Raw genomic sequence first — 23306 nt, forward strand, 5'->3', positions numbered from 1 at the left:
AGAGAATACTTTGTCTTGTAGTTAGAAATTTAGTCTCACAGAGGCCGCAATGCAATCCGACTTCAGGCACCCCTTCAGTATAAAATAAACATGGGAGCATCGTTGTGACAAAATTATGACTTTGAAACAATTGATAGGAAAAATCTGAGCTAACGATGAGGAGAAATTTATCCTATGAATTTAAAATATGCAAGAAGTCACACATACCGCAGTTTGCTTTTCATTGGGACTATGGAAAAAGGAAAACAAGTTTGGTAAAAAAAGACTCAAGATGGCAAACAATGAGCTCATTAAAGACATAATAAACGATTAAGAGAAAAACTAATTGTACACATCCATGAAGCCATAAAAATAAAACGAGCATAGCAATAGTATTTTCTGAAATCGTAAAGAAAAAAAAACTTTAAATGGATCTTTACGGCAGATGTGGTCTTGAACGGACCAATATAGCATGCATTCAAAAGCTTATTATGGGCAGATAGGGTACATCTTAAGTTCACAAGCAATCTGCATGAAGTACCATCTGTACACTTTAATTCAAATAATTAAAAGCCTTACATGCAACAAACACCACCGGATTATGAGGCACACCAATTATAAGACACCCTTTTTAAAATATTTTCTTAATACAAAAAAAGCAAATTAAAATAAGCAAGAAAAAAACTGCAACATGCAACAATGAAATTTCACTTGCCAGTGTTTCATCATTACCTACCAATCTATATTCCTATGTCCGACAAACAAAGATAGGTGCTTTTGTACTGGGATGAAATTCATGTTTTTTAGTAAAAACAGCAAAGCACGATAATTTAATGCAAAATTCTAATCAAGGAACAATTATCAGTGCTGTATGTTATTTTTTAGTTATGAAATCACACATGTAAATACAATACCTTTATGATTTTATGAGTTAGTATGGACATTGCAATATCTTGAGAGAGGCACTGTTTATTTTAAATCTCTGTAAAAGTGGGTGTGCTTTATAGAATGGGCATCCGATAAACAAAAGGCAATTACATTCTAGTAAAGGTACTGCTTTCAAACTGGGTGGAGCAGACTTAAAGAGCCATTCAAGTGCCCCTGAAATGCTGATCATCAATATAGGTATGCAGGAAGAACATGACAAGTCAATTTTTTGTATATATCAGGTGCGCATTGATATCTCAGATGCACAGGATCATAGAAAAACTAGTGCTTCGTTGGTAGGTGCAGGAAACAAGGAATAAGGTATGGTGCAGTGCCACTTCAGAACTATATACCTCATGTGTGCACACACAAGATATGAATGAGAAACGACCATGCATGACAATATGTGCCCGTGATCACGTCAGCTACAAAATCAACTGGGCTCCGCAAGTATCTTCAATTTCTATTGCAATACCATTAAAGCTTCATTGTAAAAATAATAACTATTTATTTTTTAAAGAAGCAAAATTGTAAATTGCTTGAATGCATTCACTGGGGACTACAAGCCAGCACCAATCCAATTTTCAATTGATCAAGTATATTCATTTTTTAAATAATATTATTATCCAGCTCATAGTAATTTACCATGCACTAAATTCAATTGAAATGTGCCTTTATATTCTACTGATTATAGAATGACGATCCGCTAAGAAAAAAGACGTTGCCTTATTTTTGTATCAAGTTTTAGCCTTTGCAAATATCGCCACTTCGTGACAATCCTAGAATGTGTGCTGGTTAGCAGGGTAAAAAATTATAAGTCACCGTGATTTGGGACGTGTTTTAAATACTGGCAGATAGGTTTTATTTCCAAGGGCTAAATATAAAGCTATTTTCGTTGCATGATACAACTTCGGACGTGCTCCAAAACTTCTTCAAGGATTGATTAATATCGAATAAATGAATTTCGTGGACGTGTTTGAGAAACACCGAATATACATCATGAACGACATTGGCGTCTAGCTCAGTGGCCAAACTGACCAATTCTGTGGTACAGGTGCTTCTCACTGACAATAAAGTTATAAGTATATGTTTAAATCTGTGTCAAAGACTTATTGTGGAAGGCTAGCATTAGCATTGCAGATGGAATGTCATGCAAAAGGTGTTTCGGTTTTCGATGTTTCTGTAATAAATACTAAGCTTCGCGCTAATTTGAGTTCATACTTTGTCCTTTCCCGTATTCGCACGTATCATATCAACGATAGATGAACAGCCAGAGTGGTGAGTCTTGCGATGCCAAAGAAGAAAGCTTACCAAAATGTCTTCTACCCGCTCCCACGACAGACTGATGGTGCTGTTTCGAACAACCACACGTGGGCATCATGGCACATGGCTAGAACCACTCGAGCCGTGACTCATGCCTGTGAAATCAAACGTGGGAGGGGAACAACCATTCTCATTGACCATTATGTTTTGCACATACCTTCTGTAGTTTCTATTTCCAAAGCAAAAGGGCTGAGCCATTGTAGTGGCATGACATTTTTCCGAATTTGCAGTCACAACTGTAAAGAGGGTTATGTATATCTTAGGCTTGTTTAGTCGATATCGGCTCCTACGTACGAAGCATTCGGCCAACAAACAGCTCTGAGTCGAAAACATGACACGATTTTATAGTGTGTGTGACCGTGTCATTGTATACACCTAAATGTTTAAAAAAAGCACTCTAAAATATGATCGAATGAAAGTTAAGAGTGTTTTGATTTGATTGATATGTGGGGTTTAATGTCCCAAAACCACCATATGATTATGAGAGACGCCGTAGTGGAGGGCTCCGGAAATTTCGACCACCTGGGGTTCTTTAACGTGCACCCAAATCTGAGCACACGGGCCTACAACATTTCCGCCTCCATCGGAAACGCAGCCGCCGCAGCCGGGATTTGAACCCGCGATCTGCGGGTCAGCAGCCGAGTACCTTAGCCACTAGACCATCGCGGCGGGGCAAAGTTAAGAGTGTGTTTTGTCCCACAATGATGTGCGTTCGAGTGTCATGCGTTCGTGTGTCATGTCATGCGTTCGTGTGTTCCGAGTGTCATGCAAGACTGGAAATCGATACACATGCGGTGCGTGAGCATAAGTTGGAGCCAAATTTCAGCGTTACAATGAAACTGGTTTACAGCACAAATTCTGCCTTGTCACAGCCAAGGCGCACCGCAGTTTACGCTGTTTGCGTTTCTTTCAGTCGGATAATACGTACCTGATGAAGTTGCTTTTGCAGTCTGCAATGCACGTGCTGCAGTCATTCCAGACTATTGAGAAAGGTCTCCTCGACATTTCACATGAAATCAGCATATCATTCCAGCACAGGAACAGCGGGAAACATGAGTACAGCAGCACTCAGGTTGTGAAGTTTTGCGTTTGATTTTCAGAGCGTCTGCTCGCGTGGCAGTTGAGGGTGTTGCTTCATTGCGCTTGCAACAGATGGCGCCGCGCCCTTTTCTCGCTGTGTTCGGATGTATAGTAGCAATTACGGATAGCTCCTGTAAGCAGAAACTATGGTTCTTAATGCATGCCTCTTGATACATGACTCGACCGATCAATATACCATTGTGAGATATTTTTATTAAGTAGTCATAAGTGAAGTCCTTCTCTATTGTGCCCTTCAAGATACAATTGCAGCTTTCTACAAATCCTTCTTCTATACAGTCAACATCATTGGTGAATAAATAGGCACACATTTATTGTAAATGTTGGTAAAAGGTACAGACATACTGCAGTATAAATTACAGCCTTGCACTCCAAATAACACAATTAGCTCGTGTTACATACAATTTAAAATTCTAATTCCTTTGAGAATTCTCATAAAAGTCATAGTACATTATTTTAACACTTTCTGTAGAGGTCACGTTCTGGTCTATCAGATTTTTAAATCCTTGAGCTTATCTCTGCAGCAAAAAAAAGCATTGAAGAGTAGAGCCGAAGCTCACACACAGATGAGATGTTTGTGGATATTTGATTGCTGAGCAAACATGTGCCATTTTCTAGTACTTAAGATTGAGCTACAAGCCTGCACAAAAATACTCAGCTGATTCCCAGCTGTAACCAGCTGCCCTGTAACTAGGACCAATTCATCCCAGTTAATGCCAGTTAAAACCATTTGGACTCCAGGTTACACATTTTTACCTGGGGTCAAATCACACTATAGTAAAATTACATATTATGTTGCTAATTGTTGAAGAGTGGGGAGGTAGTCATTGACTACCTACAAAAATTGTCATATTGGCATGCATATAAATGCACGCACGAATGCACATATAGGGATAGGGATTGAAGGTTGAACCTCCCCTCTCCCCTCCCCCCCCCCCCCAAAAAAAAAACGTTTTGTCTATGCCCATAGTGCTGATCATACAGGAGACGCTTTACACTAATAGGGGCCTATAAAACAGTGGAGCTTTGGTGTTGAATGGTCTGCCCCTTTAATATATCTTGTGCAAATAGTAAATGATAGGTTCAAAGAGAATACTAATTTTGGTTTTTTGAGAAATTTCAAATTGAATTCAAATAGTTTATATCACATATTACACAGAAAAACTAGCATATTTGTCATGACCGGAGTAACCTCTACAATATTTGCTTTAATTTGAAAGAAGCCATGTGTAAGTGTCATTCTTTTTGGTATGTGGTGAACATAAATGCACCATGGCACCACCATGGCACTGCCAAATTCTCACTGAACCCGCGAAACGAAATTTCATTTCTCCCCTCTGCTTCAGAAACGAAGGCGCGGAGAGGGAGAGAAAATAGAAAACTGGTCCTTAGTTCACCGAGGGGGTCGAGCTATAAAACTTGCTGGTTATAAATAGACAATTTACCGACAATCATCTCTGCATCACAAACGCAAATGAACCTTTTTCTCTCTATGCCTTTGTTGGTGCATCAGAACATAAAGTGTGGCAAAGTTTTTACAGAATGAAAAAAATACCTGTCTATACTTCCTCGAACAGTGTGTACCATTCTGTGGATGGGTCCAGCTTCTGGAAAGCCATGTATGTTTCACCTGACAAGTCTAGAGCTTTGTGACCTGAGATGTGCAGGCACCATTGTACACAGTGCTTGAACTCACATTGTATGTAGTTATTTGGGCTCTTTTTTTGGTTGCACAGCTAACCTAAGTACATGGATAGCATGAAACAGCATTAACCTTTTGAGTTTGAATAAATTTTACATTACTTTTGCAGGTTTTTTTCCATTATTCTTGTATGCTTTTAGCTTCCACATTTATTTGTGCTTGGCCATGCCCTGTAACTGCTGTTGTACATTTTTGTCTGGCTCATTTTTTATCATTCTTAATGTTTCATCTATTTACTACCAATGCTTTCGTATGCTTCATTTTTGTCAGTGCTTGTTAAGTTAAACTTTGCAACTTTATTTATCACCCAGTGGGTCCCTGTTTTATGATTATGTGCTATAGCTGGGCAGAATTTTAAAAAAAGATGCACTTTCTCCTAAATGGCAGATTGATATAAGCCTTCGTCAATTTGCACACATTTTAAAATAAAGTGACAAGTGGCTGCAATTCTGAAGTTGTACAAATAATTTTCATCTGCATCAAGCCTCTCCTGCCTTCATAACTTGTGTCAGCCTGCAGAGTTGGCAATCTATTATTGTTCCCCTAATGTGCACACAATTTATTGGCAAGCATTGCTGCAGGTAACTCGGACTATATCTTTCTTTTGTTTTGGGTATATTTTTGTGAAGCAGTGACATATTTTTAATAGATGAGCCTTATGATTAATAATTTTTTTATGGTCATTCGGCGAATAGATTTATGCTCATTGGAAAGAATTATTTTATATTTTTGAAAGTGTAAATGTGGGGCCCGAAACTTTATTGTGCGTTATTGCTTGAGTCAGCCTATGTATTTTTATGGCAGTAAAAAAAGTTCACCAGATACAATGCCCTGAGTGATTAGTTGCAAGTTTTTTGTTGCACCACTTTCTCTGAAAAAATAAAGTTATAAACATAACAATGCCTTATGCTGAAATCTTGCTTGCTGCACTCAGCTCGAACAGAACTACATTGCAATGTACACAAGCCCAACCATTACTTTGACATCACCAACATTTTGTTCATGCATGTGTTGGTTTTTTTTTGCATTGTTTTTTTTCTTTCATTAAACTTCAGTTGTTAGACAATGCTCATACTATGTCTTTTTATTCTTGTGCTCTCTCTTGTTCACACCGACTTTTTCAGCATGGCATCAAAGTGTGTCAGTTGTGATTTGAGGGGATTCTTCAACTTCAGTGATTATGTGCAAACACAGAACCACTGAAGTTGTTGTTGGTGCAACTAAGAATGAGGTGTAGAAAAAGACAAGAAACCAGAGAGCTAATTTGCACTGTGTAAAGCAAGAGTCACATTGGTTAGTAATTTGTAAAGATTAACATCCAAGAGAAATTCTGTGTTAATGTTAAGTGGAGCACACCAGAATAATTTGGGACCATCTTGTGCTTTTTTGTTTTCTGTTCTTGGACATGCACCTATATATCCGAGAACACTGGAGCGTTTGTTAGTGTTTTACCCACACTACATGCAGAAGATATGAAGTAATTTGTGTCTGGGTAATCTTTTTTGTTACTTTTATGTCTCAAATCTACATGTAAAATCTATATGCCTTAGATTAAGGTAATTGCTTATTCATTAATATGGTCTTCACAGAATGCAATGCACCGAATATACACATCACTGCCTGTATGAAGCAAAAAAAAAAACACTTGGCTGCACATAACAATAAAGCAGTCATACAAAACTCACATTTCACTGGCAGGAAGTGGAAATGTTTGATGCTCTAAACACATACCTTAAGCTCTATCATGCTATGACCTGCTGTCCTATCATTAGGAATGTAAAGGGACCCATCGTGAATGATATATATAGGGCCCTCCAACCCCACACTGTCTGAACAAGTTCGCCTGCATGAATATCTGAGAAGTAGTAGGTCCTGTATTACTGGGTGGTGTGGTGTTGAGGTTTCAATAACTGGGACAGATCTGCCTTGTATAACGAAATTCATCATCATCATCATGGTCATCATCCATCTCACTACTCTAACTGCAGGGCTATGGCCTCTCTCATTTACCACTAATCAACCTGGTCCTGTGCTTTTTGTTGTCATGCTATACCTGCAAACTTCTTCATCTCATCTGCCTACCTAATTTTTTGTCATACTCTCCCGCATTTGCCTTCCCTTGAAATTCCGTCAGCTACCTTAATGACCAGCAGTTATCCTGCCTATCTACTATGTAGCCTGCCCATGTTCATTTCTTTTTTTTTATTTCAAGTAAATATTTTACCCCCGTTTGTTCTCTGTCCAACTCTGATCTCTTCCTGTCTCCTTAAGCAAACCATACTTTTATTCCTACATAAGAAGATTGAACACCTCCATGTTTAGATGTATGGCTCATATAAAAGGTTCGATAGTATAGTTGTAGTCTCCATAAAATCTATAGCTAATAAATACATCACATATAGTGTCATCATAGGTTCCAGAAATTCCAGCTATCTGTACTGTGCTGGAGTTCATTGATCTGGCACCACTACAGACATGGTGAATATTGTTCAACTAAAAGGCAGCTTTCTTATGTCATTTGTTTCCGTAACATCACGACCTCAAAGAGCAGATAATCAGATACATGAACTACTTCCTTTCCATGCAGTTTAAAGGGGCACACCACCTATCAATGAGTACCAGGTCACTGTGGTATTTCTCGTAATGACAAAGCTGACAGAGCTGTCTGACCTCCCCACTATGTGTATATACCAGTACGGAGAACAAGTTCATAGCCACAAGGCTTTATTCACTTGCATGCCAGCTTATACTGGCAGTATCAAATTTAAGTGAATTGACCAATTATTAGCCTAACAAAATTAAGGATCCTTATATTAGCGTCTTATTCATTACTCCAAACAGAAAACCAGCTTTCGGTGGCATGGCTGCATTTGCTGCCATAATCATCTTCGGTGTCATCATAGGAGTGCAAACAACCTTGTCTGGTTACCCACCAACAATGCTGCCTTTGTATGCTGAGCGAAGGTGAGGGCTCACTTTGTGTGATCAATGCAAGTACATGTCTGTGTGGGAAAGTGCGTGCCTGCATGTACATGTACACAAGTCTTGAGTCAAAATGTCTGGTTATGAAGTGCATTTGGATTGGCATTTTGGTTATTTTTTGCAAATGCATGCATCAAGCACTCCTTAAACTTTTCAACTAAAATACCAATACATTTAGTAGCAATTTTTTGGGATAGGTATTTCAATATGGTACAACATTATTAACTGCAATGCAAACATTGCTTCAGTACTTTTAAATTTTAATACATTTGAAAACTCATGCATATATATGCTGGGATAAATTAACAAATCTATTGTTTCACACAAAAACAGAATGCAACGAGGACCAGAAAAAGAAAAAAACAGACAGCAGTGCTGCTGTCTGTGTTTTTTTTTCTGGTCCTCCACCTTTTTCTACATTTTTGTGTTACCAACTCACCCAAGCAACATCTTTAGCTAAATTTATTCGTATATACTTAATTCACACTACCTGGACAGTGTAATTTCTCATACCAGTATTGTCCATAGCTTCAGGTTCTTTGTATGAATACATGGAATTGTGTTGTATGCTTCATGAAGTATAAATGCAGGTATTTGTTTACAGTAATGCAAAAACATTTATAGATAGAATGTGAATTGACACTGCGGATTGGTGCTGTGTTTATTTTTTTCATGAAAGACGCAAAATAAATGCTAAGTACAGTGCTCACTGCAGAATATTAACATGTGCAACCTGAAGCTATATACATGGCCATTCTCTGCAGAATCTGCAGTCCAATGTTATTTTGAGCAACTAGGTTAATTTAATATTTTGAAGTACTTTTTAACTCCCTATTTTATGGTGTATGGTAGCAGAAAATGAAAGAAAATTATTTTTTCTAAAATGTTACACTTTTCTCGCAGCCAGTAATATTTTTTATATGTCCTGATTCTACCAGAAGCAGCTTGTAAAAGCTCACCAAGGTGAGCCTTTGGCTCTTTCCAAAGCATTTCTTCTTTAACAACTGGCCTTGAAGATATACTACAGTCCCAAAAAGATGCTGTGCCACTAAGGAAGAAAACTCATTGCACTATTTAAACTTTGTCATCAGCAACAAACACGTGAAATTTAAGCATCCAGGTTTTTCTTCCCTCTTGTCAAAACTTTGCTTCAGATAAAGATTGACGATACTAGTATTCAGAAGTGGTTACTAATGCAGCATAAATTAAAGGGGTCATGAATCAGTTCTATAAGTAATCATCTAATGATTTCAGTATCAGAGTTTACAGCCTCAGAAGCTGGTTCCTACAAATATTTCTAAAGTCTGTCAAAAGCAAGCAGAAATGAAGCAATAAGTAGCACGCTTTAAGTGCTTTTTTTATTAATTTGACCTGGCAAAAGCACTGGACGCTTTGCAGAGAGGTAAGGCACAAGAGTGAGATGTTACATGAATGTGCATTATGACATGAAGCACACTTGATAAAACATGATTGCTGCCTCCCACCTGGGTTTCTGTGCGCAAGTGTGGTTCACTGAGCAATTTTAACAGACTGTAGAGTGTAGCACCAACTTGTGGCAGCACCCCGTGGCAAGAAGCACATCCGACAAATTGCCGCTCATAATTTATGATGGCGATTGGCCAATAGTATGCTATATGCTGTTGGATGACTAACAGCAGGCAGCAGCAACTTGGAAGAGAGTTAGTGCAGACACTGCATGACAGGAGGGCACCTGAGAAATCAGTGACTTGGTGCTCTGCTTGTATAAAGATTCCTTGCCACGGACGAACGCAAGTCTTAACTGAGGTGTACAGGATGTGTTTTCTTACCAAGCCCAAGGAGTGATTCATGATAGCTTTAAGGTTGCTTTCACAAAGAGCTTTTGGTCCATGTCAACCCTGTAGCGTTTTTTTAAGGGAGCCAGAAAAAACAGTTGAGCTGTGAAAAGGCTTTTGTGAACTTGTGAACCAAACAACATGGCACTGCACACAATAGAGAATTTACATCTTCCAGTCAAAGGCAACTAAACATTGCCATCTTTCTTCTTGGCAAACATTTTAAAAACCAAAAATAATTGTGTGCTACAAACAGCATTGGCTGATTTTATGAAGTATGTGCCAGCATACAAATTTGGAAGCTTCATAGCACATTGTGTGGCCGCCCTTAGTAGCCGCCCATAGAGTGCTGCCGCATTCATGCACCATGCACTTCTGAACCAACAGTAGGGTCCTCTATGGTCAAAGAAGAAAAAGAGAGAAACTGTACCAGGTCATGACGTACAGCAACGTAGCTTTTATACCATGCATCGACCCCTTGCCATTCCTCCCTTCATGGCATCCAGCATGCTCATGCTTACTAAATTGGAGAGGAAGCACTTGAAATGTGCAATAACTATCTGTAATTCTTTACGACGAAAAACTGTAAAAATGCATTAACATGGAAGGCACATACACCTGCACTTGTGCGTGTGCCCTTGCTCATACATCATTGACGGAGTTGAAAAATTTTGCAGCAGAAGCTTTGTGAGGCAAAAGAAACCAACAGTAAAGCTATTTTAGAACTTTAAAAAGTATTGTAGAGCCCCCTTTGTTAACTGGCATTGCATATTTGTCTGTTTTACCCAGTCTTGCAATAAAGTGCATTTCGTGTGCACACCACACTAATAACGATCATGATCATGTTAACCCTTTATTGCTTGAGTTATGAAACTGCCAAATAAAATAGATATACTTTTCATGTTCCAGCTATGAATAGTGACCTTTAAAGGATTTTACTGTTACTTAATCTAAAATGCAACTTGAATGCATACCTTTATGTATGTCGAGAATTTTCTATATGCCACAGAAGTCAGGACCATGCAGTAAAAAACTTACTTCAGAACTACATAACATGTGGTGTAGCCCTCTTGGGTGCATACATATTAAAGACTCAAGATTACCGATCACAGAACATAGATTGGCAAGAAATAACAAAGAAGTAAGTGAGAGCTTTTGCGTGCACTTCACGTTCTACGCCATCACCTGCAAAACAACTGGTTTCAGCATAAAATACCTTAGACGAGATGGCGCTAGATCTCTTATACTGAAAGCTGAATTCCCTGTGCGTACTTTACAGCTGGAATTGAAGGAAGGTTCATGACTTGTTTGCTGGAAGTTTTTTGGTATGCCACAAATTCGTGACACTCAGCAGTAAAGGGTTAATTATAAATCATGCTATCACACTGGTTGTACAACTTTGTATACAAACATGCTAAATACTGAACATCAGCCATCGTGTTCCCTATCACAGGGTCATGTTTTCAAGAAATCCTATGCCTCCATTTTTGTTTTGTTTGTTTGGGCAGGACCAGCATGAACATGTACTTGGTTGTCAAGCTCAATAGCATTTTCTAAGTGTTTCATCAGAATATATGTAGACAATCCTTCGCTTTAACACAATTTGTCTGTTGCTCTCTAGCCGTGTAATGGCTATGGTGCAGGACGTGGTAATGCGACCCTACACTCACGCAGGACCCTTCACAGTTGGAATGTGCACAGCCTTCTTGATCTTCAAGTATCCTACGACCAGGATTACAAAGGTCAGCCATAACATATCTATAGCATTAGCCGCAAAGTCTTGCTCATCCACAGTAATCTATACAATCAAGTTGCCAGTACGATATTGTACTCACTAATTGTGGTAGTGTGTGAATGTGGCCTAACGGGAAAGCATGTGACTCAACTTTACTCAGTCACAGAAAATGAAATGCAAACAATGCTCTTTGAGCTCTGCCTAACAGTTCAAATTGCTTCTGATAAAGGCTTCATAAAATTGCGTCTTACACAGAGCAATATACAGTGAAATATCATTGATATGGTTTTCACGAGAACCAGAAAATAAAACATACTATGCAAAAATTGTATTAACCATTGAGATTGAAAAAAGCAGAAAAACATAGATACTCCATCAGAAGTTTACAACATTGCAATAGCTGGATGATTGCACGCCACTTTCTTCTTTTCATCAATAAACACAGCAGCTATGCCTGCAAGTGATCTTTTCAATGCAAAACTGACAATGCTGTGTCATCAGCAGATCTTAAATGGGCTGATCGTGGCTTGTTCAAAGATCAAAGAATGAATGTAAGATTTCCAGATATGTCAGTCAAGTACCATTCTTACGGTTTTGTTATCCAATTTTTGGGAAACATTTGATCGTATTAAATGCATGAAATTGCACTTTTTATAAGGAATGTTGGCTGGGAATAAAAATAAAAACGTGATATGCAAAAAATGTATTATGCAGAATTGTGTCAACCACATTCCACTGTAGACAGCAAAGAAGATGGGTCATTTCCATCGCAAGTGAACATCAGTTTCTTAAGCTTTATATGTGTACTTATGCATTGTATATTGTGTAATTATTGTCACATTGGCATTAATTCAAGCATAATGGAACCAAGTATAGATAAAAGAACAAAGCTACTACACTATGCGTACTCATATTTTTATTTGCACCAAAACTGTGAGGATACATCCTCATTTGTCAGTGCAAGTGAAATCACAAAGTGTGCTGGTAGGTCTGTGCATGCAGTTTTCAGCGATCAACAACCAAGAATAATTTTATGCGGACCAAACCACCAAATATACAAATGGTCATGTTTGTCTTGAGAAGTTATAAACAAGGACGACATCTGCAGGTAGTGCAAGTGGCACTGTGGCTCTCGTCGACACTGTGCATGGTTCTCTCACTATTCACCACGTGGAAGTGGAACCGTAATGTAGAGGCCACAGACCTGGAGACCCTCATCTACTCATCATTGCATCGCACCGGCTGGGCACTGGGCCTGGCCTGGACCGTGTATGCCTGCCTCACTGACAGATGCAGTAAGTGCAAACTATTATATCCTACATTGATCTAAGAGTCCGGTAAGCTTGCAAATCTATATGAGAATTTGCGATGTACAGATTCTGATGCTCAGGAAAATGGCCTACCTTCAAAAGTCTGTTGAAAAGAAACTTTTCAGCAGACACTGGAAACATATGAAGAGGATTTCCACATAGCAAAAAGTATGTTTACATCATAGCAACATCGAAGTGAAGTGAGCTAGTGGCTAAGGTACTCGGCTGCTGACCAGCAGGTCATGGGATTGAATCCTAGCTGCGGCGGCTGCATTTTCGATGGAGGCGAAATTGCTGTAGGCCTGTTTGCTCAGATTTGAGTGCACGTTAAAGATCCCCAGGTGGTCAAAATTTTCGGAGCCCTCGACTATGGTGTCTCCATAAGCATATGGTGGTTTTGGGAAGTCAAATCCCACATATGAATCAATCGAAGTAGAGTGATGAACTGCATACATTTTGTACATGCACAGGCTTCACAATAAGGAAGGTGCAAAATATTGCATGTCTTGAATGTAGAACCTACAATTATATGAGGACATTTAAAAAGAGATTTTAAATAGTTCCACGGCTGGCATACAAAATAGTGCATTGATCGAATTTTTGTCAGAATTACTAAATGCGATAAATATATGGCTCTGTGCAATGTAATAGAGAATTTATCAAAAAGTGGAACAAAATTTTTGTGTTACTTGAACTGAAGTTTTGGGATCATTCACAACAACGTTTTGTGCGTATATATATATATGTATATATATATATATATATATATATATATATATATATATATATATATATATAATGAGATATAACAGACAGTAATGCCAAGGAATGTACAGGGGAAGTTATTAGAACCAATGGAATGTAAATAAGAAGAAAGAAAAGTGGATGAAAAAATTACCAGCTGTGAGCAGGAATCGAACCTACGACCTTCGAATAACGCGTTCGATGCTCTAACCACTGAGCTATCACAGCGGCCGTCCCTCCATCCACTTTTTTGGGGGTTTATATGTGAATTTAGAAGTAGGAGTGACAGTCAGCGCCATCTATAAGCCAAACAACGTTGTTTGGCTTATAGAATTTCTTTATAAAGTATGACTCCCGCTGTTCGCGCTCCCGTGTGTTCTGGAAGTCGGATTGTAGGAGTATGACATTTACGCATTCGAAAGAGTGACCAGGAAGATTGATATGTTTGGAGGACGGCAAATTCGGGAGGCCCTTTACGTGTGCCCTGTGGTTGTTGAAACGCAAACGGAACGCGGTTTCCGTGTGTCCAATATATTCTTGTTTGCACACCTCACAGCGAATTTTGTATACCACACTGGCTGAGTCACAGTTAAGGTCGTCTTTAATTTTGTACACATAGTCTGAACAGGGGGCTTCGGCGGTATCTGTGGTCATCATGTGTGCGCACACCCTGCAGCGAGGTTTGCCGCACGGTCTACAGCCCTGATGGTGGTCGGATTTGTGTGTTTTCGCCCTGACCAGTAAGTCTCTCAGGTTTTTATTTCTTCGGTAAACCACCTTGGGCGGAGTCTGAAAAATGGCAGAGAGGCGACTACTCTGTTTAAGTATGTTGAAGTGGCGGTTTAGTATAGAATTCACCCGAGGGGCGGCGGCGCAGTATGTGAGGATTAAATTTGCCCCTGAAGTTATATCATCTTTATTCCCACCTTTTTCTCCCATTGTTGATTCTCGGTCCAAAGAGCGAGCGCGCTGAATTGCGTTGTCAATTATTTTTTCGGGGTACTTTTGACGCAAGAAGGTTGTTCTCAATTCCTGTGCGTGGGTGTCAAATTGCGTGATTTCAGAGCAAATTCTTCTGTATCTGTGGGCTTGACAGTAAGGAACACCTGTTTTGCAGTGATGGGGGTGACTGCTATGGAAATGCAGATACTGTTGGCGGTCTGTTGGTTTTTTATACAGGGAAGTAGATATGGTGGTGCAACTGAGTGATACAGTGACATCCAGAAAGTGAACACTCTTCTGCGAATACGTGTGCGTGAATGTTATCGAAGGATGCACGGAGTTGAAACCGCAAATGAATTTGGAAAGATTATGTTCACTATCGGCCCACACAAAGAATATATCATCGAGGAAGCGTCGGTAAAATATAGGTTTGAATGGAGAATTTTCGAGGAAAGGAATCTCCAAAGAGGCCATGAAAGTATTTGTGTAATTTGGGGCCATTTTAGTTCCCATGGCAGTTAGGTTTACTTGCAGATAATGTTTTTGGTCGAATTCAAAGTTATTATGTTTAAGTACCAGATTTAGGAGCACCTCTAAAGCGCTTTCGTCAAATTCACTCGTCGATTTACTTTTCCCATAGGCGGCGACTGTGGCGGCGATTCCTTCGGTGTGGGGAATGTTTGTGTACAGTGATGAGACATCCATGGTGACCAAATAGCAATCTAGAGGTACCACAAGTTTTGAGACTTCTCGAAGGAAGTGGCTGGTATCTTTGATGTATGATGGGAATGATTGTGGGATGTGCCTAATCAGGGAGTCAATGAAACTAGAAATTTTTTCAGTAGCAGTACCGTTGCTGGAAACTATGGGTCGGCCGGGATTGTTAATCTTGTGAATTTTGGGTAGTAAATAGAAACGCCCGGGAGACGATTTGCCAGGGGACATCATTTTAAGCATAGGGTAGGTTATCTTCCCACTTTTACGTAATGATATTAGTGAGGCCTTAATAGTACTTTCATACTCCTCTGTCGGATCACCAGGGATATGTTTATAGAAATTTTTATCTGCCAGTTGGCGAAGCCCTTCTTTGATGTAGTCAGTTATACATATATATATATATATATATATATATATATATATATATATATATATATATATATATTTATAACAGCAGTAGTGTAAGGCCAATTTCAAAGAAGACCATCTAGCGGCTGTCTACCATAATGAACTGCTCACAGACCAGCAAATTGGGGGCAAATGATTTGCTTTCAGCTTTTATATATGTATTGATTTTAAGTTTGTTACTTATTCCCATTTGAGATTACGTATTGAAAGAAGGCTGCTCACATTGTTGAGTTTCTACAGCATTTTAAAGCAACACACAGGCCTTCAATCATTCTTACCACATGTGGTTTCTTGAATGCTCACTCAAATTTTTCACATGAGTATCTTTGCAAGAATGTGTGCTTAGGAAGATGGTAATTCATTTTCACTCACTTTTGTGTCCACTAAGCAAACAAGAATGGTAAAGAATACTAGCACTGTGTATGTGCCATTCTTTCGCGCCCTTGTAAGATAAAGTGCATTAACATTCCAACTACGTTGGGATGTGGTCACTATTACCAGAAACTGAGTGAGTGACCTGGAGCTTGACAAGCCTTATTCTCTGTGAACCACTACTGCGTTGGTGAAGGACAAAAGTCACCTAATTTGCTAGAATGGAACCAATGTTGACACAAGTTACAACACCATAAATGTGATGGCTGAAAAACACAGTAAAGTAACACAGTCAAATGAAAACTGTGATGCATAATTGGTGCATATTCTCTGCAGGAGCCTACAATAACATTACTTTAAAGCTCATAAAAACTCTACATCAAACAATATTATTTTGCCATAAATACTAATTTATTGAAATTATTTTGCACACACATGCCAGACCTTAGGATTAATATAGTGGCCTAAAGGTGCTTGCGGTGAATTTTAACTCTGCAGGTGGCACATTGACAAGCCATTTTTCTTCATGTGACACTAAACACAAGGTGACATTGCACCATCAACACTCTGCCCAAAGTAAACATAACTGAACTTTCAACAAATCTACTGTAATTCTGATGGCATACTTCTACTAAAAATATAGGTTTGCAAGTCTTGTAGCAATAAATAAAAGCCTAAATTGCATAGTTCCAGAAAAAGGGTATACATTAGAGCTGCGTGAATAGCAAAATTTAGGGTACAAAGTGAATTTGATAAGTGAAGTGCGAGTGTGAATTGAATTGAATATTTTTCAAATATTTCCAGAATACGATACGAACACGCCAAATCCATAATGAAAAAAAGTGTTGGAGAGAATTCCTAAGCATATTGCCACGTTCCATTTCCCAAGTTTTTGTTATCGTCCCAAAACACCACACGATTCTCAGCGCAAACCGCGCCTGCACTTTTCGAGAAGGTTCCAAATGCTAGTAGATCATTTCGATAAGATCACGCCCACTGTGCGAACGGTACAGATTGTTCTGGAACCTACGCCACCGCCAGCGATAACGCTAGAACATTCGACAGCAAGAGTATAAATGTCGCCGCGCTTCGCCGCTTGTGAGTTGTTGATCGAAGGCCGACGCTCTGTTCGCCGCTATCAGTCCGAGACTGCTATCTGTGCAAGACTACTGCTGTAATTGGACTTTCCGTTTACCGGGCACAGGTTCGCCCAAATAAACAGTTAAATCTCAACACGAAGTCTCCTGTCTTCGGCCACGTCACGACCCTGTGACAATATTCTTAGAAGATGACAACATAAAAGTGTTTTTCTTTTAATAGGTTGATGAAGCGCTGGTGCGGTAGTGTTTCATAGTTGTCTTATTGAGACTGAAGCAATGCAGAGGCCTACTTGTATTTAGCACAATATTTGTGCATTAAAAATATCACCAACAACACTTTACAATGAAAGACAAACTTGCTAATTTCTCAGCCTATCCTCCTCTTTCAACTTCTCTGGAAGCCCAAGTGATATGGCAGATGATGTGTTCCCTTCCATTCTGGAGTTCTGAATCTGCCTTGTTGACTTCTATATGAGCACATCTGAAATTTTGGGTGCTGAAAAATCGCTGGCTTCTGATTTTTTGGGCTTTCTTCCCAAGTGTCCAGTCCAAAACAGCAATAATTAGGTTTTCAACTCGGGCACATTCATCATTTCACTGCTAGAACAAGCGTTCTCTTTAGTCAATACCTTCGCGTATTTAACAAAACTTGAAAGGCCACTTTGCCAGAATACATAATTGTCGTGAGGTAAAGTATGTTATAGTTCAGACGGAGTCGTTCTCAATCTCACGACTTTTTTGAAAGACTCCACCTTAGCATAGTCTCGAAAACTGCTTTTTCACAGCAAGATATTGTAACAAGATGAACGATAGTGAAAACCTGAAGGGGTCACATTTATTTGAAGATTTATTGTACATGTCTGTGGAAAGTTTGAATAGTTGAGTAGTACAGATTCCAGTGTGAATTGAATTGTATAGCGAACACTATTCGAGATATATTCAAAATTTTAAACATTTGCAGAGCCCTAATATATGTATTTGCACACATAATCAAATTCTTGTCACTTCAACTTGTACAACCTGTGCAATTACTGCAAAAAGTGTGAGTGTTCCCGTGAGGGTGTTCAAGGTCAGCTTTGTTCACTCAAGTGTTCAACACCGAGAAATATAGCTGCATTTGCTTACCGGAAACATAACAGTTTATTTTGAAAACCAATTTGATAAACACTATTAGTGTGTTCTAGGGACAAACTTCTAATAACTATAACACATTGCAAAATATCTAGTAACATGTTGAAAACATGTGTAACTAGTAACATATTAAAAGCATATTGAAATATAACTAGTAACAAGTAAAGCTGTACTTCAACGCTGTCATCAGACAACTTGCTCCACTTCTTAGTGCACCTCTGCTAAATAGGCCCCAAATAGAAGCACAAGATAAGGGCTCTTAAATTCACCTCAAATAGTTGGCCACATCTGTGACACTTAGTCCCGCAAGGGTCGGTGAAAAAAGGTTGAAGTGGGGGTGAGGTGAATGGAGCTTTACACATCTCATGTTCTTTAAAATAACAGTACTGTCATTTGAAAGAATGCATTTCTCATACCTTATACAGTGAACTCTCAATTGAACGAATTTTCGTTTAAAAAACACTTCAGAATAATGGGTTGTTACGAAATTTCCCGTGCTTTTCCTATGCAATCCATGGAAATATCTTTTTACTAAACACACTTCTGATTATTGAATATTTTGCCCCCCTCCCCCTGCAGTGGTCTTGTGGCTAAGGTACTCAGCTGTTGACCCGAAGGTCGTGAGATTGAATCCTGGCTGTGGTGGCTGCATTTTCGATGGAGGCGAATATGTTGTAAGCCTGTGTGCTCAGGTTTGGGTGCACGTAAAAGAACATAATCATATGGTGGTTTTGGGACTTTAAACCTCACATATCAATTAATCAATATTGAGTATTTCAGTCGAATTACCTTGGTTCAACTTCATCTGTGGACCTGAGCTCATTATTCTAGACGAATACAATGAAGTTTTGTGCTCTGCGGCACTGATGTAGTCAATGCTAGCTACTCTTAAATCGGCCATTCATCGGGACCAGTGTGACAACGCTTGTGCATGCACAAGCCGCATGCGCTTCAGTTGCTGCCCATAGCTATCAAATTAAGAAATGATTTATAATGTCCCTTCGAAGCCAAGGAGTGCGACAAATATGTTGTAATAGCTGAGGTAGGTTCAAATTCAATATCTGAAGCTTAGGCTGTACTGAATATATTAGAAAGTTGCGAGACAGCAAGAAGTTCTGCCAGAGGCGCTGCACAATAACTCTCTGGACCGCTTGTCTCTTCTTACGCTTTAAAGTACCCAGTCCGAGTAAAAATTACAGAATTTTTTTCAGAACCAATTGCATGTTGGACATGAATTACACTGTGTCTAATTCAGTTTAGTAAACCTTCAATTAAATGAACCATTTCCAGTGGGTCCCTTGAAGGTCACTCAAGTGAAAGTTCACTGCATATGAATCATTTCTGAAGGGGATTCGGCATCAGGATTCTTGAAACACATTCACAATTATCTTTAAATTGGCTCAGATCTAGATGTTGATAATGAACTATGAGATTCTGTCGCATGATTTAGTTTGATCATGTGGATGCCTTATAAAAAAATGCTTCAGACGAGTCACGTATGTGTAGCTTACATGAACAAAATATCATTCATTGCAACAAGTAAGCAAAGAATGCCAGTATCATTTTGCAAAGATATATACATTTTAAGGCTGCTACAGAAACGTATGTAGCCAATGGACTATGTGCTTGAAACCCCAGCACTATATGGTACTCCTGTAGTCACTTTCTCGAAGAGCTCGTGATTACGTAGAAAGTAGCATAACTAGAATAACTGAAATGAAAAGTAACTATGACATGACACCTTACATTAGCAAAAAATTTTAACACAAGTACAATCGCCAGTTACAGTCCTGAAACAGTGAGAAGTGCACCACTAAGTCAGCAAAAGTGATGTGTATAGGTAATGCCATTGGTTGTAACAAACACTGTATATAAAACACTGTATATAATCAAACACTGTATATAATCACTATAGAGTATACAAGGACACAATATATTGCACAGTAAATCCAAACACAATTAAGTCAAGTGGTTGCTATATGTTACGAACCTTAGAGGTATGTGTGGGATTTGGCTAGTTGGTAATCTATAGTAACATAGCGTACATGAACCTGGCTAAATTATTTATTCTGAAAGTGCTTCAGATAACTGATGATTATTTTCAGTTTCCACTATTTATGCATACTTCAAAAGTTCATGATGAAACTGACGTTCATCCCTCCCTCCCCCTCCAAAATCTGGTGGGAAACATTATGCCTTATCTCAAGCAGACTCCTTACTTTGTAGCGCTGGTGAATCGGGTGCTTTCATGGAAGGCGTGGCTCCCACTGAGCCGGCTCACATATGGTGTGTACCTGGCACATCCAGTGGTAATGGACTTCCAAATGTGGACCATTCGCGAAAGGATATTTGGAAGCCACTTGTCCATGGTGAGAAGTCAGTTTCAATAGCGCTTTAATGCAAATAATTGTTTTATAGTATGCATTTAATTTCACCTATGTAGCCTGGTGTGTTTTATCCTTTTGTTTTGTTGTTCTATGATGCACACGTGTTGCTGAACTACATAAAATCAGCATTCTTTCATTAAGTTAAAAACTGTTAATAATGCTTCGTGTTGTCTTTTTTCTGTGTCCCATGTGCATTTTTGGCTATCTTTGCTAATCAAGTAGAGTGAATAACTGGGAAAAACATCTTTCGTATCGCAGTGCCTGCATGGTAGTTAAGACTTTTCATCTATACCAATTAACTGCTTTGTGGACACACTGCTGCTGCAAGACAATTACTTTATTGGTACAGTTCTGACCAATGCAAAATGAATGCTTGTGCAAATAGTAAAATGTAGACTTGAAGCGAATTGGAAGTGAATAGTGATTTAGTTTGAATAACTTCGAGCTGAATTTGAATTCTATGTATAACGTATTGCAAAAAATTAGCATATTTATTATGACCCAACTATTTGTACAATAGTTTTTTTTCATTGAAAATGTGCATGTGCAGGCGTCACTCTTTTTGGTTAAAAAAAAAGTGTAAGCACCTTTGAATAGTAGCATGAATTGAGTTTCAGTAGAATGCAAGTGATAACCTGTAAAATAGTTGCACTTTAAAATTCACTTTACTGAGACCATATTGGCCGACATAAAAGCTTTTAAACTTCAAAAAGGAAGAATTGATGCAAAGGTAATACGTTGGTTTAAGCATCAAACGAGACTTTGTGATGGCAGTGTAGATTTCTCCTGGAAAGGTATATTCATGATACAGCAGTGTCTTTATAGCTGTGAAACCATCTTTGCAGGGAGGACGGCTTACATATTACTTATTCGTTCATTTTGAATACTTTGAAATTTCGAATAGTTTAAGTTCTGATCAAAGTGAATTTGCATATAATACTCATTAGAGTAATCGAAGGGCTTGAATAGTTGCACAAACCTATTAAAGTTGTACATAGTAATAAAACACTCTCCAATTGAACAATCGCTGTAAGGACACCATAGAAAAAGTTGGAATAAATAGATACCTGAGTAAAATTACAGCATTTAACATTTGGGCAGGTTGGTACAGTTCTTGAAAAGGCTGGGAAGTCAATGGTGAGTGGATTAGGATTAAAAGAAAAATGCTATTGAGAATCTTGCAGTCCAGAAAGACTGCTTTTTTTTGCTGCCTGCATATGCACCTATAGCAGTCTAGACTATTGCTGAAGGTGATTACTCAAGCTAAATATTAACTGAAAGGGCACCACACATGCTTTGTTTGGTATTTTGATATGTGTTGTTTCTAATAAATTAAATAATGCAGGCATTATTTATGCTTATTATAATAGGAAATGTCACTCGAAAAATGAAAGTTTTTCTCCAAAATCACTGTTTTCTGTTTTTACTTGCTTTCACAAGTTTATTTCTCTACTTTTATGTCGAAAAAATTAAGGTTGAAATTGAAATCGTAGGAAGTTAAAGTAACCTTGAAAGAGCACAAGGTGGCTATTCAAAACTAAACTCATTGTCATGTCTCCTGGCAATAGTAGCCTGGCTGCTTGCCATTGCATTTCACAAGTGTTCACCAAAGCCATATGCTAAAAATAACTGTGATTCCCAAGCTCTCATGATGGAAGAAATATTGTCTAAAGCATATCTTAGCTACTCAGATGAGCTTTCATTCCCATGTTTAAACTGTTTTTTCTTGAAGTTGGTTTTTTCTTGATGTTGGACTTCTTATGGGCAGTTAAAATGCTTCTCACATATTCCTTGACATGTGGAGAGTCCAGTTATCTGCTTTAAAGCTTAATTATATAATATTATAAACCCGAAATAAACAATTAGTATAGATTGAGAATTTTTAAATTTATTGCATTAAAATTTGTGTTCAGTAAAATTTCTTGTATAAACTTTCTTGTTACAGTGAAACACTGTTAATATGTACCTGCAAGAGATGGCGGCATAACTACGCACTTAGTGCACTATGCATTAACGCACCAGCTACGAATTGGCATCTCCTGACATGCATTATCGCCACCAACAAAGGAATAAACTGGGGATATATTGCCTAAAGTGGCCACCACAAAGCCTTTTTTTTTTTCCAATGTGCAGAAAAGTTTCCAACTGTCGCACAACCACTCGATAGCACGCAGTGGTGACGCCATTGAGCATTTTGTAACTACTGTGCATTACGGGATATGCAGAGTGATAGAGGGACATAACAGACACAACCAGCTGTCCACGATAGTTTTTCTAAGGTGTGCTTTTAAGCAAAAACAGACGCAGTTTTCCTTTTTTAAATGCGGTACGGTCGCAGAGAGCCAAATAGTTTACTGCATGGCTAGTTGCGGGCAGCACTTTGCTCACTAGGTGCACACCGTGACTGCTGATCCACTGGCCGTAGAGTACACCCTCTCTGCTGCAGGCCATACACAGATGCGATGAGTAGCCTGCTGGGTTAATGCTGTGACGATAAGCTTTCAGCAAGCAATGCGCTCTCCGTGATGTTCTAGCGGTTCTTGCAATGAATGAAGGCGCGTTGGGGCTGTCACTGAATAAAAAGCATGCAGCATGGTTACAACAGTGCTACGCTTGCTGTACGGTGCAGGTGTTG

At 38.8% G+C, this 23306-nt stretch overlaps 1 protein-coding gene across 4 annotated transcripts in view; it reads left to right on the forward strand.

The window, feature by feature from the left end:
* Nucleotides 1-23306, forward strand: part of LOC119161079 (nose resistant to fluoxetine protein 6) — a 265186-nt gene that overhangs the window by 223409 nt on the left and 18471 nt on the right. For all 4 annotated transcript variants that reach the window (XM_075879976.1, XM_037413410.2, XM_037413411.2 and 1 more), the window contains 4 exons: nt 7871-7993; nt 11447-11567; nt 12669-12855; nt 20511-20653. In XM_075879976.1, the coding sequence (XP_075736091.1) occupies nt 7871-7993; nt 11447-11567; nt 12669-12855; nt 20511-20653 (574 nt within the window). The remainder of the gene's footprint in view (nt 1-7870; nt 7994-11446; nt 11568-12668; nt 12856-20510; nt 20654-23306) is intronic.

The sequence above is a fragment of the Rhipicephalus microplus genome, chromosome X (genome assembly GCF_043290135.1).
Source record: "Rhipicephalus microplus isolate Deutch F79 chromosome X, USDA_Rmic, whole genome shotgun sequence".
NCBI classification, from domain to species: Eukaryota; Metazoa; Arthropoda; class Arachnida; order Ixodida; family Ixodidae; genus Rhipicephalus; species Rhipicephalus microplus.